This window comes from Narcine bancroftii, chromosome 9 (genome assembly GCF_036971445.1).
Source record: "Narcine bancroftii isolate sNarBan1 chromosome 9, sNarBan1.hap1, whole genome shotgun sequence".
NCBI lineage: Eukaryota > Metazoa > Chordata > Chondrichthyes > Torpediniformes > Narcinidae > Narcine > Narcine bancroftii.
The window spans coordinates 77,252,439-77,272,876 of NC_091477.1; the positions used below are offsets into that span (position 1 = coordinate 77,252,439).

At 40.9% G+C, this 20,438-nt stretch overlaps 1 protein-coding gene across 1 annotated transcript in view; it reads left to right on the top strand.

Moving 5' to 3' along the window:
* plekhb2 (pleckstrin homology domain containing, family B (evectins) member 2) overlaps nucleotides 1–20,438 on the top strand; it is a 228,909-nt gene that overhangs the window by 175,159 nt on the left and 33,312 nt on the right. Inside the window, exon 8 of the mRNA XM_069896577.1 lies at nucleotides 4,535–4,588. Within this exon, the coding sequence (XP_069752678.1) occupies nucleotides 4,535–4,545 (11 nt within the window). The 3' untranslated portion in view covers nucleotides 4,546–4,588. The remainder of the gene's footprint in view (nucleotides 1–4,534; nucleotides 4,589–20,438) is intronic.

Here is a 20,438-nt window from a genome sequence, read left to right on the forward strand (position 1 = left end):
CAGGGGCTCTGGTTTTCCCCCCACCCTTCAAAAATGTACCAGGATGTAGGTTAATGGGGTGTAAATTGGACAGCATAGACTCGTAGGGACTAATTGGTCTGTTACCGTGCTGTATGTCTAAATTTAAAAAAAAATGTTTACAGCAAGAGAAAAAGGACTGGAATAATACAACGAGGAGTGAAATGGAAATAAATGTGCTGAATATGCTTAACATATCAACCAACAACAATGGAAAATGAAGCAATAGACAGGTCTGAGAGGGAGAGAGAGAGAGAGAGAGAGAGAGAGAGGTGAGAGAAGCATTTGAGGGAGAGGAAGAGAGAATGAGGGAGGGGAAGGGGTGGGAGAGAGGGGGTGGAGAGAGATTATAATCCCATCCTTGCAAAAATGGAGACACATAAAGGTTCAAGAATGCAGAACCTGTAGTGTATTGATGAAATTAATGGGTCAAAAGTGGATAGATTCACAATAAAAATAGGTTCATTGTTCTGCTTTGCCCCAGAGCCCAATGAGTACATTCAAATAATCATTTACTATCCTTCATTCTGTGCCCCTGTATCATCCAAGGCCAAGATTTATCCTGATGATGAACGTACTTCCAAACAACTAAAAATCTCATTTAGTGTCCCTTCCTTGCCCAGGAGTTCGATGGTCATGTCTAGCCCCTGAACCCTTGCTGCATTTATCTCAACGGATGTGCAATGTGAACTTACTCCAGATAATTCTTAGGGAAGATTAGAGAATTTATAGAGATGAGGGGAGGGAGAAATAATTTTCATCATTTGGCTATAATCTTTCTTTTGTGTTCATCACTTTGAAGGTAATTTACTGTTTAAATAACCATTATCATGGTGAATTCTGTGATACTGGATTTCATCTCCTTCTTTGTCAATCTATGTTCATTGTTGCAGGGTTGAAATGCTGCCCCACGTTCATTTTTCATGCCCTCTGCTGATGAGTTTTTAGTCAATATCTAACTACCTTGGAAATGCAATGGTATAAATTATAGCATACATAATACATCCTGCAAAAAAATGAATTCTATTCTTATCTGACTGTTTGGAGGGTAAACGGTATACTGTGTTTGATTTAAGGAACTCAAATCCATGCATGCACAAAAATATGCAATTTTAAAGAATCTTACCTCATTCCTCCTTTTCCAAGATTTGTTAATTACATTGCTTTACAAACTATTGGAGCAGATTCTGAAGGATAGGATCTATGAGCATTTGGAGAAGTACAGTCTACTCATGGATAGTCAGCATGGCTTTGTGAAGTGAGGGTCGTGCCTCATGAGTCTCATTGTTTTTTTGAGGAGGTAACAAAGGAAATTGATGAGGGTAGGGCAGTAGGTGTGGTCTACATGGATTTTATTAAGGAGAAGCCCCCCGTGGAACCTTGGCTGTGAAGATTTTTAAAAAATGACCTGCAGGTAGAAAGCAGAGAGTAGTAGTGGAAGGAAAGTGTTCGGCCTGGAGGTCAGTGACTAGTGGAGTGCTGCAAGGATCTGATCTGGGATCCTTTCTCTTTGTGATCTTTATAAATGACCTGGATGAAGTGGAAGGATGGGTCAGTAAGTTTGCGGATGACACGAATGTTGGAGGAGTTGTGGATGGAGCTGAAAGTTGTTGTAGGTTATGAAAGGATATAGACAGGATGCAGATTTGGATGGAAAAGTGGCAGATGGAGTTCAATCTGGATAATTGTGAAGTGATGCATTTTGGAAGGACAAAGCAGAAGGCTGAGTACAGGGTTAACAGTTGGTTACTTAGGAGTAGATGAAACGGGGGTCCTTGGGGTCCAAATCCATACATCCCTCACATCCCTCAAGTCATCACACAGGTTGATAGGATAGTTCAGAAGGCCAATGAGATGTTGGGCTTCATTAATAGGGGGATTGAGTTCAGGAATCAAGAGGTCATGTTGCAACTCTACAAATCTCTGGTGAGACCACACTTAGAGTATTGTGTTCAGTTCTGGTCACCTCATTCTTGGAAGGATGTGGAAGCTGTGGAGAGGATGCAGAGGAGATTTACCATGGTGTGTAAACCTACGCTTGACCCGCTCACACACTACAAACAGGGACTCTTACACACAACAGGATGGCAGCTCTCTGTGAGTACTGACCTATTACAGTACTAATGGCTCTGCTTCAGTGTAGTGCACCCCTTTCCTGTGACACTTCCAACGATGTCCAGAGTAACGACCTGGCATGGAACAATGTCTGTGGCTTGGACCACGAGGCAGAGAGAAAGAATGGGCTGTGCTTGGTGTTATATACAGTGCTAATTAGTCCTTTTAGACAATATTGACCCTAGATTATTTAAATTAGTCAACGGTAAGGTGTGCACTATTGGGTGGCCAGAATCCAACCTTGATTAACAGGTGTAAGGTAAAACATCATGAGATGGGAATGTGTAAGGAGTTACCCTGTACAGGGCTGTAACAAGATGTGAATGCATCCTTGTACTTACAAGATAAGAGAGACATTGATGGATTGAGAGGCAGGAAGTTAGCAGGGAAAGGATAGCAACAGTTTTAGTCATTGGACAAGTAATGATATGATGATGTTCTAAGCATGTATCCAATGGTATAAAAAATCACCATTTTGCTGATAACGGCAGAATGCATTCTCCGACTAACATGGTTAGTTGCAAGTGTTACAATCCGGTAATAAAGAACAAAGAACCCTGATTTCGACTCAGTCTGGTGTTTATCTCACTCATTCATGAACAAAGCAGACCTAACACAGGTGATGTGACTTCCGAATAAGTTTCAGATGGGGAGGATACGTGACCACCTGCAATATGTGTAATGATAGAGATCATGGTTGCAATACAACTAGCAATGACTTGACTGCCAGCAGGGGGCTGACAGACGGTATGCAGATCTGTATTGGAGACTTGCAGTCTCATGGCCTGCTTCATGGTGCTGTTTACAACAACTTTAAAGTAAAGAACCTTTTTCTTCATCCATGTGTTGTCTAAGAACTCACATATACGAATATAAGATGAAACAATATACACATTCCACACAGGCAGGGAGGCCATGTTTTCTCCACACATAACAGGCAGGAATTGCAAACACCAGTCGACATAAGTACAAAGTGAAGGGAGGGAAGTTTAGGGGAGACATCAAGGGGTAAGTTTTTTTACACAGAGTTGTGGATGCCTGGAATGCCTTGCTTGGGATAGTGGTGGATGCTGAAAATTTAGGGGCATATAAGAAACTCTTAGACAGGCACATAGATGGAAGAAAAATAGAGGGTTACAGGGTAGGGAGGACTTAATTTTTTTTAAGGAAATATGGGTCGGCACAACATTGAGGGCTGAAGGGCCTGTACTGTGCTATGTTCTATTGTCAGAATGATCTAAAAGCCAAACCAGCACATGAGAGAAGGAAAATGAGATGAGACTAAATTACTTCGAAGACTCAGTGATATAGAAATTCACTTTAAAATATTTATTGTCAGAACACTTGCATGACATCACATACAACTCTGAGATTTTTTTTCCTGCGGGTGCGGCAGAATTAGCAGTAGTGCAAAAAAATAAACTGCACCATGTAAACAAATAAAGGAACTGTAAAAAGATAATGAATGTAAACAAACGGACTGCAATACAGAGAGAACAAATTCAAGTAAGAGTCATTAATTGAGTCTCTGATTGAGCTTGTCATTGAGGAGTCTGATGGTGGAGGGGGAGCAGCTGTTCCTGAACCTGATGGTGCAAGTCTTGTAGCACCTACACCTTTTTCCTGATGGGAGCAGCAAGAACAGAGCTTGTGCTGGGTGGTGGGGGTCATTGTGAAGAAAGCCAGTCAACACCTCTACTTTCTCTGGATTTTGCAGAGGTTTAGTATGACATTGAAAACCTTTAGCAAACTTCTACAGATGTGTAGTGAAAAGTGCGCTGACAGGCTGCATCATGGCCTAGCATGGGGTCACCAATACCTCTGAGCAGAAAGCCCTTGAAAAGGTAGCAGACACAGTCCAGTATATTAAAGACAAAACTCTCCCCACCATCAAAAATAATCTACACGGAAGGCTGCCTTTGGAGAGCAGTGGCAATCATCAAGAATCTACACCACCCAGGACACACTCTGTTCTCACTGCCATGAAAAAGGCATAGGTGCCACAAAACCTGTACTATCAGTTGCTACCCCTCCACCATCATGCTCCTAAAGAACAAGCTCAATCAGAGGAACATTTAAGGGCTCTTACTTTGCATGTTATTCATTACTGAATTTTTTTTCTGTGTTCATTTACATTTCTCTCATTTGTATACATTTTTTTTGTTGTTGACTGTAGTTTATAGTTACCAATAAGTAGAAATTCTCTCTGGCCTATAGTGAAAGTATTTCAGTGTTGTATGTATTATGTATTTATTGTATCTGACAATAAATTTGAATTTAAATTTTGAAATACTCTGAAGCTACATTGTGGATATTGATAGAGTCAATCAGATACCCCAGAAATAATACACATACCATAAAAATAATCCAATATCTAATCAGTTATCTTCTCCATCCTTAGGTCAAAACTAATTCTTTCAGTGGCACCTTCTGAGATCCCAAAACAAAGATGCAGGTAAGTTGTATCTCTGTCAAGAGCATGTGTGGCTTTATCAAGGACTATTTTTTTCTGTTACTGTGAAGCATATCCATGGCACAATGTGACAGCAGTAGTATCAAAGGTGCATCGGTGACAAATTACTCCCTTCTTATATGTCCAGCATCCTTTCCTTGTTTAAAATGCAAATTTAAAATGTGTACGACGTTCTTGATGAGATTTAGTGACCAATTTAACTCCACAATTCAATTCCTAAATGCAAATACAATATATGGGATGCAATTAAATATCTAAACCAGTATATCCTCTGCTAGGTTGACAATTCTGATCAAGCTAGAGTAAATCTAAATGGTGCCATTCCTACACTCTCCAGGGAATCTAAGAAACAGTGAAATAACAATTAGATGCTTACACCTGTCAAAAATTCCATTATTGCAACACCTGCCTTGCATTTAACTGATGTAGAGATAAAGTGCAATACAAGAGGAACTCAGTAGGTCACACAGCACTCAATTTCTCCAGCACTTTTGTGTATTGCACTAGATCCCAGCATCTGCAGATTTTCTTGTTTACCTCTCGAGATAAAGTGCACTTGAGTGACAGACGATGGCAGATTTTGGGAGAAATAACGAGCAATAATGCTTCTGACTGCCCCCAACTGCACACAATCTTTTTCTGCAAGTAGTGGCAGACAAAAGCTAGGAACTGGGTACACAAAGTTGGAAGTTGTTCTCAATCAGTTGTACTAAACACATATTTATCAGTTAATCTATGTGGTATTTCCCTCCCCTAATTTTGTTCATGAACTTCAATGTAAGCACATTTGAAGCAGAACAAAAGAGGTTTAATCCAAGTGACAGAAGTTAAATTTGCACCCCAGATACATTTGATGAGAGGGGGTCAGCAATGCATTTTCCCTGTTGCTTCAGAGGAGAAACAATGCAATTATAAAACATTTTCTTAAATACCTTTTGGAGGAATTTATATGTATGTCATAGAGTCATGTCTATGTGACCCAATAATTATTTTGATACTTCTTGTTCCATGTACTGAATATACAATAAAAGTGGTAGACAGCACATCTAGAAAATAGAGCTTGAAAAATATTGAAGCCCTACACTTGAGTGACTTTAATGCTCTTGCCCAATGAGTGTCGGCTTCAAGTTGTACAATTCCTGCAAAGAGGATTGCCCAGCAAATTATAGTATAATACCCCTTGACAGGCTATGGGTTTGGAGTGGACATGTGACGGAGAGGCTTGGATGGATTTAAATTTCTCAGGTCTAGTTGTAATTGGCAGCAACTTCTTGATTTTGATTGTCTTGTTGCAGTGGCCATCGGGGTGCAAGGTTGCCATGATGGGAGCAGAAACTCCCATTTTGGCTATCATGAACCATGGCCCATTATTATAATATGGTCCACGAGTGAAGCCAAGAAGGGGTTTCTTCATGGCTTCACAAAATGTCTCATTTAGCCTCCTCTGGGTAGGAGGTACCCTGAATTTATCATTCACAGGTGTTGTCTCCTCTCCCAAGCTATTAACTCAAACCCATCAGCATTCTATTATGCTCAGTGTGTCAAGTGGAAACCAAACCTCATCTCCACAACCAATTTCCCCTCTTTGGAATACTAAATTAGGGTTTGTGAATGCAAGAAAAAAAAAGAATACATGAGTTGAAAATGAAGATTAATATGACGGCCCTCTATTTCAAGACAGTGAGTCATGGACCATGTACTCTTTGCAAGTACCCCTCATATCTCAAGTACAAATGTACAAAATATAAAATTCTTTTTCAGCTGCTGCTAAAGGTTGAAAAGCAAAACTTTTACATCATTCGCAGATCGATCCTCCCTCATTAGACAATGTAATTTATAGTTATATTGGCCTCACAGAACTAAGTAATTACTTGGCACTCTTGAGAGATTTGTGTAGTTTCATGGTTCTGAGTCTATAGCATTGTGGCTGATGAAATATTCATAAGATCAATTTTATCTGCCAATGAGGCAGTGTACTGGATGCTGTGCATCAGTTACATATTCCGTAGAGAGCTGACCCCACATACATGCTTAATTATCATTCTTGTAATTGTGTAATCAAAATTATCATCTGAATTTCAAATTAGATCTCATTTTTTTTAAAGTTGCAGAATTATTTTACTTGGTTTGTATCTAAAACGGGGAGAGTCAAAAACTTTTTTTTCCTGGCTACGCATATTCTGTATGCAATAGTTAAAATGAAAATGTATGATTGTAGTCTGCTTTTAAAAATAAGAGCAGGAAATACATTAAAAAAAATGTTTGAAATTTGTAAAACTTCATTATTTGAAGCAGGGAAAGAGGGAGAAGCCTTTTTTTTGTATTTTTTGTTCATGGGTTATGAATAACACTGGTGTACGGCATTTATTGTCTGTTCCTAATTACCCTTGAACTTTATGTAAAAGCTGGCCACATTGGTCATCAGGAATCACACTTAACACAGACTGGGTGAGTACAGTGTATGACAGATAAAAATTGATCTTTTTTATCATCAGGAATAGTATTTCAGTGAAAAGAACAACAGAAGACTTGCACTTTTGAGCTGAGCAAAAAGAATCAATGTGGAATCGTGATCACAACTGACCAATCCCCTTGAACTTTTGAGAAAGTAATTTCCATAGGATGTGGTCGTTGATCCAGAAGACATTCTATATGGTATCAGTAATATTGAAAGAAAATGGAATTGGGGATAACTTTGTTAACATGTTAACTTATAACAGTTGCAATCTAGAAGAGGGCATTGTTTTCTTCTGCCAGGTATTTTCACCATTAATGACTTGAACGTAGGAATAGTTTGAAGCTGATACCATTAGAAGATGCAGGACTTTCTTTTCATTCATTTATCTGACATAGACCTTGCTGGTAAAACCAGTCATATTACCTGGCTCCAACAGCCCCTGAGAAGGTTTTACTCGGCTCCAACAGCCCCTGAGAAGGTTTTACCTGGCTCCAACAGCCCCTGAGAAGGTAACAATGTACCAATTTCTTTAACCATTCAAGTCTCTGAGGTGAATAATGCCACAGTCTTGTTCAGGATGAAGTTTCAGAATCTGGTCCCATCAACAATAAAGGAATTATATCCAAGACAAAATATTGGATGGCATGGAGGGAACCTGCAGTTAGAAGGAATTATGTGCAGCTGCTACCCTTGTGCTTCATGGTGGTAGAGGTCAGCAGCTTAAAAGATCCTGTTCAAGAAGCCTGGCTGAACTGTGTTGTGTGTTTATGGATGGCACTCACTCAGAAAGTGATTTATGTAGGTCAGCGCAACATCATGGACTGAAGCGCCTGTACTGTGCTGTAATGTTCTATGTTCAAAGTACAGTAATGGTTGAGTGAAGGCTAATGTTAGATGCTTTGCAGTTGGTGAACTTCTGTTGGTTACAGGGGTCAGGCTCAGCTAATAGTGGTCCAGCAGTATGTTAACATGAAGTTTTAATATGAGAAATTTATTTTAGTTTATACTTAAAGAAATAGGTCACATAGTGACTCTGAGAAGCCCATTGAATCTACTGGTGTAGTGGGAGCACATTGATGGTGGTTGCATTTGATGCCTAATGATGCCGCATAAAGGATGTTATTAGAGAGAGTAAAAACTCAATGCTGGTCTGGCGCACTGATCTCTACCTCACTGCGGCCAGGTGACAGCTCTCAGATACCTCCTCTCACTTACCCCTTTGGTTGTGATTCTGTTGGGATTGAAGTCCATCACTCTTATGAGGCGTATTTGCTTATTGAAAGCAGATATGAAGTTTAGAAAAAGCTCAAGTTTCACATCCTTCATGGAAATTTCCAAAACTAATTAATTGTTTCATAATTGCTTGAAGTTCAACATGGTTCATCAATTTCTTATTTGATACTAAAGGGATTTTTTTTCAACAAGTGGGCATGCATAAGCACATTTTATTACAGTCACTAAACATTTCCTGTGGTCCCCTTGTTAAGTACTTGGCACTTTTATTTGGGGGGATGAGCAAAATGGGTAAGTGATAAAGTTGCTGTGCCTTAAAAGGGCTCCTGCAAAATCTAAGTATAGATTGTGCAGCCTGTTGAAATTGCCTGTGGTCAGCACACCAAAGATGGCAGAAGGGATTTCAAGGTGAAGGGAAGGAGGAGGATAAAGGCTTTTACAAGCAGAGCCCGAGGTAATCCTGTGTGAGGTTTTATGAAGGATCCATCCTTGTCGGAAGATGTATGGATAGGACTCGTATAGAAGGACATGGGCCAAATGCAGAGAAATGGATGACTGCCAACTTGGACGAGTTGGATGAAGGTTCTATCTGAATCTATAACCTAACTTGGAGAAGAAGGAAATGCCAGCCAATTAAATCATGTTATGAGAAGATCTCCATCTTGGGTGCACAAACTACTTCAGGTAAATAAACATGGGATGACGATAAGGCACTGTTTGTGATGTGTTTCCAATCCTGCTATATGGCTACATATACTTTGACCTCAGTCAGCCACTCACAGTGAGGGATTTCTGCTCATTCGAGGACCTTTGTGATACAGCAACTCATCTCGACACATATCATTCTTTCCACATTACAGCTAGCTTTTAAAAATGACGAGTGAAAAGAAAATGCAGCCACATCCCTGCTCACACATATTTTCCTTTCACTCTTGTTCTGGAAGGAGTAGCCCAGGAGGAATAACAGGAGTACATGTAAAACCATCTCTTTGTGATTATTTGGACAAGACGCTCGGAGCAGAAGATTTGAGCAACTGATGATGAGGAGCCCAAGGGTGAAACACTGAGCTAGTCTGGAAGTGAGCATGGGGATCATGATATTACTCCCTTTGACTTGAATAATGAAGAACCCAAGAAAGGTGTCTATACAACATACAATGCAATCTCCCCCTTTGAAACAATGTTCAAAATTAAAATGAACCTGCATCTCATAAAAAAAATAAGTTATCAAACATTACCCAATCTGCAATGATTTGCTGAGTTTAAAGAAAAACAGAAGATTTGTTCAGCAGGTCAGTAGCTTTTAGTTCCATCTCTTTGTGTAGGTTAATAGTGTTTTAAAATTTAAAGGATATCAATATCAAAAACATTTGACAGTTAACCTCTCAAGGCTGGCCTTTGACTGCTTAATTGACAGTTTTGACAAATGAAAATTGTTCTTTAATTGTGTTACAGCCAGATAAATGTATTTGTCAAACTGAAAGCTCAGTAATGCTGACCCTGTCAACACTTGAAACCCTCAGCAAACCCCTGACCCCACCGACCCCCACTGTCACCCTTTCAGTTTCACTTCTTGCCATCCAACATCAGAACTTATTGATCTCGTGAAACGTTGCTAGAGTATTATGTCCATTGATCAAAAATGTTCATCCTGCAGCTAGAGTTCCCGTGAGGAAACTCTCTGAAAAAGAAAAGAAAGGCAGTCTGACAGTGACCGAGGGGAAGAGTGGGCAGAAGAGACAAGCAATCCATCAGCTGATAGAAAGTCATTAATTTTTGAGCAGTTGTCCTACCCTCCAGTTTGGATAAGAAATGCTATGTTAATTCTTTTTATTTAGGTTTGCTGCTAGTTAACTTCATAAACTGGTTTTATACCCTTCTGATGCTTCCAGGTTCAGGAGAAGGATCAGAAGCAGCCCATTGCAAAATACAACAGCTCATGTTAAAATGAGTAGCATGCCTCTATCAACCTATTCTTTTCATTATCGTGCTTTAAACTGTTGTGGTATTGTTTCTAATTATGTAGGGTCATGTTTGAATATAAAGTGGGTAGGTTTGCTTATAGGTGGGAGTTCGGGTTGGTCCTTTTAGCTAGATTAGTTCTGACATGCTGCTAATTTTCTGCTGTTGTTTCTGGCACTGGAGGCCATCCATTCACTCCCTTGCCATTCATTTTCACCTACTGGTATTTTCCTGAATGAACTATTAAAATGTGTTGGGGTGAGAGAGCCATGGGAATAAGGAACCAAAAATATCAAGAGATTTCAAACCTCTGTAGGAGTTTTTTTTTGTACTGCTATGCTGGAGAGGAAATAGGACAGATGTACAACTAGGAACACATTTGCCATCTGTTTCCCTGTCCATAGGTTTGGATAAGGCATGCAAAGTTAATTTTATTTTTATTTAGGTTTGCTGCTAGTTAGCTTCACTCTTCATTTCATGTTCCAAACAGGTTTTACTTTATGCCCTGGCAATTACTTTAGCTTCTGCCTTTTTGAAATTTGTTCCTCCTCTTGATTTCACACAGGACACAGAACCCCATTGAAGATTCCTCAAGGATGAGTCAATGTGGTTTTCAGATCTGGTACAATATTATTTAGGCCCAGTCAGTGCGACTTCCTTGCTTTAGTAATCTACACCACTGTTCATAAAGGCATGGATCCTGAGGTTTTGCTCATGGTTTTACCATCATGTTGTATCACCTTCAAAGACTGAGATTTGAGAATCTTTTGGATCTCAGTTTCCAGATCCTCTTTAGCATTGACCAAGAGTCCACATAAAATCTCTGACATGGAACATACACAAAGGTAAAACTGAATTAGAGGAAGAAGGTGATGAGAAACTGAAAGAAGCTATCAACATTATGCAGGCACTCTACAGTGATTATTGCCAATCTGTTCATAGGTATCTGTTTAATTTTCATGAATAAATTCAGGACTCTTAGCTCTGTCTGAATTTGATATATTAATGATAACCACTTTGCAGAAAACCTCAGAGAGAAAGAAAAAGATAAACTGTGTTTATCATTACACCGACAGGCCATTCAGCCTATTAAGCATCTGCCATTTATCTATGCCCTTCATCCATCCCATTTCCCCACCTATTTTCAATAAACTATTCTCATCAACTTCTCTGATTCTCCTTCCACCACATGCACTTGGGGCTATTCACAGCAGCAAGTTAATATACCATTCAGCACATTTTCATGATATGGGTAGAAACCAGAGAAGGCTATAGAAATCCACATAGTCACAGAGGGAATGTTAGGATTGAACTCTCTATGGCACCACTGTGCCATCCCAATTGCCTCATTCCCAAAAGACAAAAGAAATTGTTTCACAACTCTGAAATAAAAAGTATTGTGCTTTTGAAGATCAGTTTAACCAGGAATAGAATAATCCTAATTTCTGGGTGCCTTGGAGTCTGTCAGAATGTTTTGGCAGGATTTTCATGAACAGTGATATTCTCTTAGCTTACATAATTGTGCTTGTACCAGCCTTTTGTGAATCATGCTCCACAACAGATCTCTCAGTAAATGTGCTTTTTTTTTAATGCTAAAATTGATCATTTGACATTTTTCCCCATTTGTCATTTATTCGATCTTTGCCCGTTGACTTGATCATCTATATCCTCAGCCACATGCAACGATCCTTGGGCTTCTGAGGAAGTAGAATCATGAGGGCGTTGTTTTGGTCATGGCATCGATGTTGTTGAACCAGGACAGGTTGTTGGTGATATTTACTCACAGGAACTTGAAGCTCTGCACCATCTCCTTCTCAACACTTTTAATATACGATACAGTACTCTGTTTCCTGAAGTCCTTCATCTTCCTGACATTGAGGGAGAGGTTATTGTCCTGACACCATATCACCTGACTTTATTTCCTTAAGGATGGTGAAGAGAACAGAGTGGGCCTTGTCTGCATGGATTTTGCATTAATTAATTTGATAAAATCCTGCACAAAATTGGGATCATAGAATGACAGGAACCACGATAACATGGTTTAAAGGCAAAAAAAAGGATGAAACACTTTCTGGAGGGCGATGATCATCTTCATTTAGGGATTATCATCTTTTTTACTATTATCTAATGGCTTTGATTTGGATGTGCATCTTTATAATGCAAAATTTGCAGATGAGACAAAACAGGAAAATGCAGTAAATTCTGAAGAGGGTTGGAAGAGAGCACAAGAGGCAGGAAGATGAAATATTGAATGTTGAAAAGTGAAGTGACTTGCCAGAAAGAATAAAGGACAAGATAGAGTAGGTGGTATAATTTAAGGGGTGTGCAAGAACCGACTGTATCTATTGATCAATCCACAAATCTGGCAAGGCAAGAGAGTGATAAAGTACATAGGATTCTGGATTTTATTAAACTAGAGGACTGTGTCGAACCTACACAAAATACTGGTTAGGCTATAACTAGATTATTCAGGTGAGATAATACAGGTATACAATCCTTTATCCGGACATCTAAAATCCAGAAAGCTCCAAAAACCAGCAAGTGAGGAGAGTTATTATTAGCGCGAGTCAGGCGGGCTAGAGGGAGTGACTGGTAGCGCGAGTTGGGCGGGTGAGAGACCGGCAGCGTGAGTCGGGCGAGCGAGGGGAGAGACCGGCAGCGTGAGTTGGGTGGGCGAGGCGGGGGGGGGGGTGAGACCGGCAGCGTGAGTCGGGCAGGCGAGGGGGGTGGGAGATGGCAGCACGACTGGAAGGGGGCAGAGGGGGAGATGGCAGCACAATTTGGGTGGGCTTAAATCTGGCTTTCCAAAATCCGGAAAAATCCAAAATTCGGAACACACTGTCCCTGAAGGGTTCCGGATAAAGGATTGTGACCCATATTAGGAAAGGCAGGAAACATGCACAGAAGTTGTTCTGAAACTAGAAAGTTGTGCCTTCTCCTTGAAACGGTGTCCACCGCTTAATGTTAATTCAGGCAATGTCCGACCGCATATACATCTGTCATCCATAGCCCCATAGGGTTATAATAAAGTTCAGAAATCATGATCAGGCAACGGGACACAATGGACATAACCGGATGTACGCAACAACTTCCCGCATGCAACACGTGTATATCATGTCTTTTATATACAAAGGCTTATGTATGTAAGTACTGTACTTTCTATCATGGCTCCCAAACACAGTAAAACCAGTGCTAGTGATAGCAGCAGCAAAAGGCAAAGAAGAATCGATTTGGAAGTGAAACAAAAGGTTATTAAACAACACCAAGGTGGACAAACAGTGAATGGTATTGCTCACGATTTAGGCAGGGCACATTCAACAATCGTGGCAATCCTCAAAAACAAAAAATTCTCCAAGCCCGTTAAATGATCGGCTCCAGTGAAAGCTACAAGGCTAACAACAATGCGCGAGGGACCTATATCAGATATGGAGAATTGCTAATGTTGTGGATTGAGGACCAAACACAAAATCAAGTCCCTCTCAGCACGTTGACGATCACTGCTAAGGCACGAAGCTTGTTCCAGATGCTTAAAGAAAAAGCAGGACGTGTCTACGATATTGAGTTTAGTGCTAGATCTGGGTGGTTCAGGCGCTTCAAACGACGTTTTCCGCTCCATGATGAGGAAGTGAGTGGTGAGTCCGCGAGTGCTGATGCGAATGCAGCAGCAGGATTTGTTGAAACCTTAGATAAACTCATTGTAGAGGGAGGTTATTTGCCCCAGCAAATTTTTAATACGGGCAAAAAACCAATAGCTGAAGAAGAGGCAAAAGGAAAAGGAAACTGCAGAAGGAGAACAGGTGCAGAAGGGGTTCACTGTTAAGGGGTTTGCCAAATTCTTTGCAGACCTCAACAGCTTGCTGGAGAGATGGACCTAAACGCTGAACACCTTTCACTGATAGGGAGGAATGCTCAGGCAGTGTTCGCTGCATATAAAGAAGTTTTTGAAGAAAATGAAAAGCAAACTAGGCAAACAGAACTGGACATATTCCTGAAGAAGCCAACACGGCCCCAGGAAGAGCCTCAGCCAGGTCCTTCAGGCTTTACAGGGTGACAGTTCATCAATGGAGGTTATTCCACCTGAAACACTTCTAGTGGAACTCTGTGAGGAAGTGGAGGATCCTGATCCTCTTTGTTAAACTGTGTGCGATAAAAGCTAAGAAAATGTTTACATCAAAGTGAAAATAATTAGTTTAATTTAGCCTAAGTTCAGTAGCCCACATAGTTTTGCTAAACTAATAGGGTGTTCACACAACGTCCACATGCATAACGCCCAGTTTCACAGAATGTATCGTGGACATTAAACGATGCATACCTGTACTTGAGAAAGCTGATAGAGGTGTATTATGTAAACACAAGAGACTACAGACACTGTAATCACTAGCAAAAGAAATATCTGTGGGAGGTACTCAAAGGATCAGGCAACATTTGTGGAGGCAAATGGATAGTCAATATTTTGGGTCGAAATCCTCCATTGGCTCAAGGAGATGTATATTGTAGCTGATTAAGACAGTGTAAATAGAGGAAAGTTGAATGGATGGTTCAAGGACTAGCAGGCTCAGATGAATTATATATTAGAATAAGGTAAAAGAAGAGACAGGATTTTTTTTAATGTGGATGGTGATCTGAATTTCAATTTCTGCAGAAATGGTGGAAACAAAATGAGTGTTCAGAAATAAATTGACCAGGCAATTCAGAGGGAATAATATGCAGACCTGTTAGAGGGAAGAAACATGGATTGGGTGTCTTACAATTTCTATACTTGTGGGCAATATCTTCATTCCCCACCAACCAGCTGAACTCGTTGAAATGTTTGCATTGTCACCTTGACAAATCTCAGAAGTCGAAAGTCTGGAAACAAGCTGTGCCCTTTAAAACTTGTGTATTAACTGGATCCCAACCAATTTTGCCATCTTTTGTGCTAAAATCTTGCCTTGCATTTGCTTGAGACCAGATGCAATCCGAATGTTCCGATGTGATATATTTCTCTCATTGAAGTCATTAGGAAACATTTTTTTCTCTATACTGGCATGATATGTTAAGAAAACACAGGAGGCTGTTAATTTTCTTGAATGAGATGCAAATTTTAATTCATCCCCTTGAGCTGAGAGAAATTTGTGCATTTGGATTCAGGCAAATTATTCAAATGGCCCTTCATCATCCGCTTTGTTCAGATGGAAGTGCAGAGGGTTAGAATCTTCAAATTCCTGGCTGTGTGAATCTCAGCAGACCTATCCTGAAGCCAGCGTATTGAGACAATCATAAAGAAGTTTGTATGGCATGGACTCAAAAATCAGATCACGTTCTGGGCAAAGACGTGCGCGGACCGCTAATCTACAAAAGTGCAAAGGCACGTGAAGGCACCGCTTCAGCCTTTCCAGCCACCGCAGCGCAGATTTGACCACATGGATGTCGACATTGTCGGCCCACTTCCGGTGACACGAGGGTCTAGGTACTTGTTAACGGTCATTGACAGATTCACTAGATGGCTGGAAACTGTTCCTATGATGAACTCACTGACCGATTCATGCGCCAGATCTTTTATTTCTGCCTGGGTATCTTGGTTCGGCCAACCCACACCCGTCACCTCTGATAGAGGCCTACAGTGTACCTCCGCGCTCTGGGACATTTTGTTGCTACTGCTGAGAATGCAGCTCCACTGCACGACACGCAGTCCAATGGCCTGGTGGAGCAATTTTATAGGCACATGAAGGCTGCACTGATGGCCTGCCTCCAGGGACCTGTCTGGGAATAAGAATGGCACCCAACGAGGATCTCAATTCGTCATCGGCTGATTTGTTTTATGGAGCCACGCTCGTACCTGGGGAATTCGTGCCCACAGCATATGGACAGGAGGTGCCACTTACTGAAGTCTTAGGCAGACTGCGGGAGCTGATTGGAAAATTGGTCCCAGTTCCCATGTCAAGGCATGGAACAATGACAACTTTCATCCCAAAGGAAATCTGGTTCTGGAGTTGGGGGGGGGGGGGGGGGGTTGGGGGTTGGTGGTGCCATGTAACGGCTCACCGGAGGTTTGATCGATGTTGTCATTTAGAACGTGTGGGGTTTTCAAAAGTTGAAGGTGACTGTTTGAATAAACGACTTTTACTGAACTTTGACTCGACTACGTCTGATCATTTTCTTGTTCTTCATTTTGCACTGTGCCACAGTTGCTACAAAGGCACACCAATGTCTTTCTAAGGATTCTAAGGAGATTTGACATGTCGTCTGATACTTGACATGTACACTGTGGGAAGTATATTGACTGGATGCATGACATCCTGGTTTGGGAATTCGACTGCCCAGAAATGCAGGAAGTGCCAAAAGGAAACAAACATAGCCAGATCCATCACAAGCTCCAACTTTCCATCCAGTGAAAAAAGGAAGCTAGCATCATAAAAGATCCTCATCATCTTGGTCACGGAAAGAAGGTGCAGAAGACTCAAGTTCAACAGCTCAAGCTACAAGAACAGTTTATTGCTTTGGTTCTCAACCTTTTTCTTTCCATTCACATGCCACTTGAAGTAATTCCTGTGCCATCGGTGCTCTGTGATTAGTAAGGGATTGCTTAAGATGGTATGTGGGTGGAAAGAAAAAGGTTGAAAACCACTGTTTTAATCGTACCTTATTGACCAGTTATGTGCACAGTTTCAGAACTCCAAAAGGAAATGGGCCAATGACAAAATATTTCAGTTACAATTGAGGGTCTAGAGCAGTGATTCTCAATCTTCCATTTCCACTTACTAATCACAGATGGCAAAGGGATTACTTAAGTTGGTATGTGAGTGGAAAGAAAAAGGTTGAGAATGACAGGTTTATTTCCAACATCTATCAAGTGTGTGTACCTCCCCAAAAAGGGCTCTAACACCACAATATATTGTCTGCACTATTGATATCACTTTTTCAATATATTGTATTATATTGCTTCTTTTTAACTAATTTCTGTACACCATTGCAATGTTTTAGTTGTTTTGTAGTTATATTTTTACAAGTTCAGCTGTAGCAAGAAAGAATTTTCATTCTCATTAGTACCATTACTGTAAAGATGTTTTCTTTAGAAAGGCTCAGTGCAGTGAGAAGAATCTTCACCCTGTTATTGATCTGAGACGTGGGCTGCATACATTATTTTTTTTAAAAAACACATCAATCAAGGGTATGAGAATGCCGACACTGAGTTTTGCAACTGGTTAAGGGAATGTAGTCAGAGGAAACAGCCTTATACAATAAAGTGAGATATATGTCGTTGTTTAGTGGACTTTGGCCTCCAAAAGGCAGGAGGTCAACAGTAGAAAGGTCAAGTTTGGGAGGTGGTTGAGACTGATTCTGCCCCATCTATAACCAGTGATGTGAAACAGTTGCAATGATAATGACCTGATTGTCCTATGCATTGTGCTTCGTCAGCCACAACAATGAGTTGGAATTACGCCCTGACTGTAAGGAGCTGGCACTATAAAGACGTTGCGCTAACCCCCTGCGCCAACCGTGCTGCCTCCCAAAGATGGTGTCCATGCAGAGAGAATATTTCAAATTTAACAATCTGCAGCAGAAAGGTCCAGCTCAGATTCAAAAAGAATAAAAGCAAATTATTTGAAACAGTTGAATTTGATACAGCATCTTGAAGTTACCCACAGCGTTTATCTGCATCTTTATTACACAGACAGATAATTAAAATAACCGACAGCTGGAAGCTCAGGCCACCTGATGATTAAGTGGAGGTATTCTGGAAAAACATGCTATTTTTACAGCCCTCTTTTTTTCATTTAATTTCTCTAACTTTTTTTGATTTTCAATGATAGTTCATTTATTACTATTAATGTTGAGTAAAAGCAAGGCACATGATCAAGTTGCAGTCTAAGAGCGCTAAGTATGCTGACACCCCTGAAGGCTTAAAAAGAGCTATTTTTCGAGCATTATTGCTGCATAATTCGAACACACTCATACGCGAGTTGGAATTGAGAACCACTGTATGTCATACCCCATGAGCTCCTTGTCCCTGGGCAACTAGGCACCTGGGCAGCCATTCTCATTACTATTCACTGGCCAAAGAGGTAAATGTGTTGGCTCTGTTGAATTTCTTTGATAACTTAATTGAAAACAAATTGTTCGATGTTGTGCCATTTTATTCCTTGGTTGAAATACTGAAGGAAAAGTTAACAACAGTCACTGACTGACAGAAGTCCTTCCTGTTTTCCTTGCAATGCATGGCAAAGCTTTGCAACATTCCACATTTAAGCAGGGCAGATGAATACATAACCACTGATTACTACAGGCTATTAAAGAATTGGCGAGTTAAGTTTTGTCGAGGTAATCAAATCTAGTTGCAAATATTGATCTGTTTATATTACTATTTTGCCCTTTAAATATTAATTAATAAATAAAAGTCCTTAAATGAGTTTTTCATAGTGTTTGTTGTTTAGGAGTCTGGTGGTGGAGGGTTAGGAACTGTTCCTGAACCTGATGATACAAGTCTTATGGCACTTACATCTCTTTGCTGATGGTAGCAGTGAGAACAGAACGTGTCGCGGATCCTTGATTATTGCTGCTGCTCTCTGACGGCTGGATTCCATCTAGATTTTTTTGACGGTGGGACTGGTTTGTCTGTGATATACTGGGCTTTTTCAGGCTTTTTGCTCTACACCAGTCCATGATACAGCTGTAGAAAGTTGCCATGACTTTCAATGTCATACTCCTGAGGAAGTCGAGGCACTGACATGCTTTCTTCACGATGACATGAATATGTTGGGTCCAGGAAAGATTCTCCAAGATAGTGACTCCCAGGAATTTAAATTTTAAATTTGCTCACCCTCTCAACCTTTGATCCCCCAATGAACACTGGATCGTACACCTTGTGGGGGTATCTTGACAAAGTAAATAGCAGCTGTTCAACCACCTTCTTGAGGACAATGAGAGAGTGCAGAAAGCTGGACTTGCTATCAATGCCTTGTCACCCCAAATGAACCCATAACTGCACAATCTGAGCGAGAGAGCTATTTAGTGGTTGAAATGAAAGTGAGATGGTGCCAAGTTTGCAATTGTGCTTTCAAGGTCAATACTAATAGAAATTATCGTGACAAATTGAAATGACCCAAAATGCAAAATCTGCAGCACAAGTAGTTAAAAATAGTAGTTCAAGATCGTTTACTACAGGTAAACAATCCTTTATCCGGAACCCTTGGGAGACAGTGTGTTTCGAATTTCGGATTTTTCCAGATTTCAGAAAGCCCAACTGAATTGTGCTGCCATATCCACCCCTTCCAGTCGCCCGGCTGTCTCCCCCAACTGCGGTCCCTTGGCCGCCCGGCCGCCTCCCCCGATCGCCAGTCCCTCAGCTGCCTCCCCGACCGCCGGTCCTTCGGCCGCCTCGCCCAACCGTCGGTCCCCATTTGCCGGATTTTGGAGCTTTCCGGATTTTAGACATCTGGATAAAGGATTGTGTACCTGTATCATCCAAGAGTACAACCTGATGAAACACCGATCTCCAGCTGTTAGTGCAAAAATAGGCAAACACATAACCAGACATCACACACGCACAAACAATATATATGCAGGACAAATATACATATATAAAAATAAAAACATAAATATTGTTTGTCAGTATTAGAGTCTTGGATGGTTAGTGTGAGATTTCCTTGGGTCATTCAGCATTCTCACTGCCGGCAGGAAGAAGCTGTTTCTCACTCTGGGGGTTCTGGCTCTGATACTCCTGTATCTGAAAGATGGTAGGGGTCCTCAATGATTTTGCGTGCTCTCTTCAGACAACGATGCTGGTAGATCACATTGATGGAAAGGAGGCCCCAGTGATCCACTTTGTCTTATCCACATTGTTAATTTCGCACCATATCAGGAGATTTTCCACCTCTTCTCTGTGCATGACTCATTGTTGTGGCTGATGAGGTCAACACTGTTGTTCCATCTGAAAATTTGATGACACAGTTGGAGCTGGATATGGCGATGCAGCCGTGGGTCAGTAATGGAGCGGGGTGAGCGCACTGCCCTGAGGTGCGCATTGCTCAGTGTGACAATGCTTAACATTCTGCTGCTGACCCGGACAGACAGTTGTCTTTCTGTTAGAAAGTCCAGAATCCAGTTACAGACAGGAGTGTTGAGTCCCATTGAGAACAGTTTCTTCATAAGCCTCTAGAGAATGATCATATTAAATGCCGAGCTGAAGTCGATGTACAA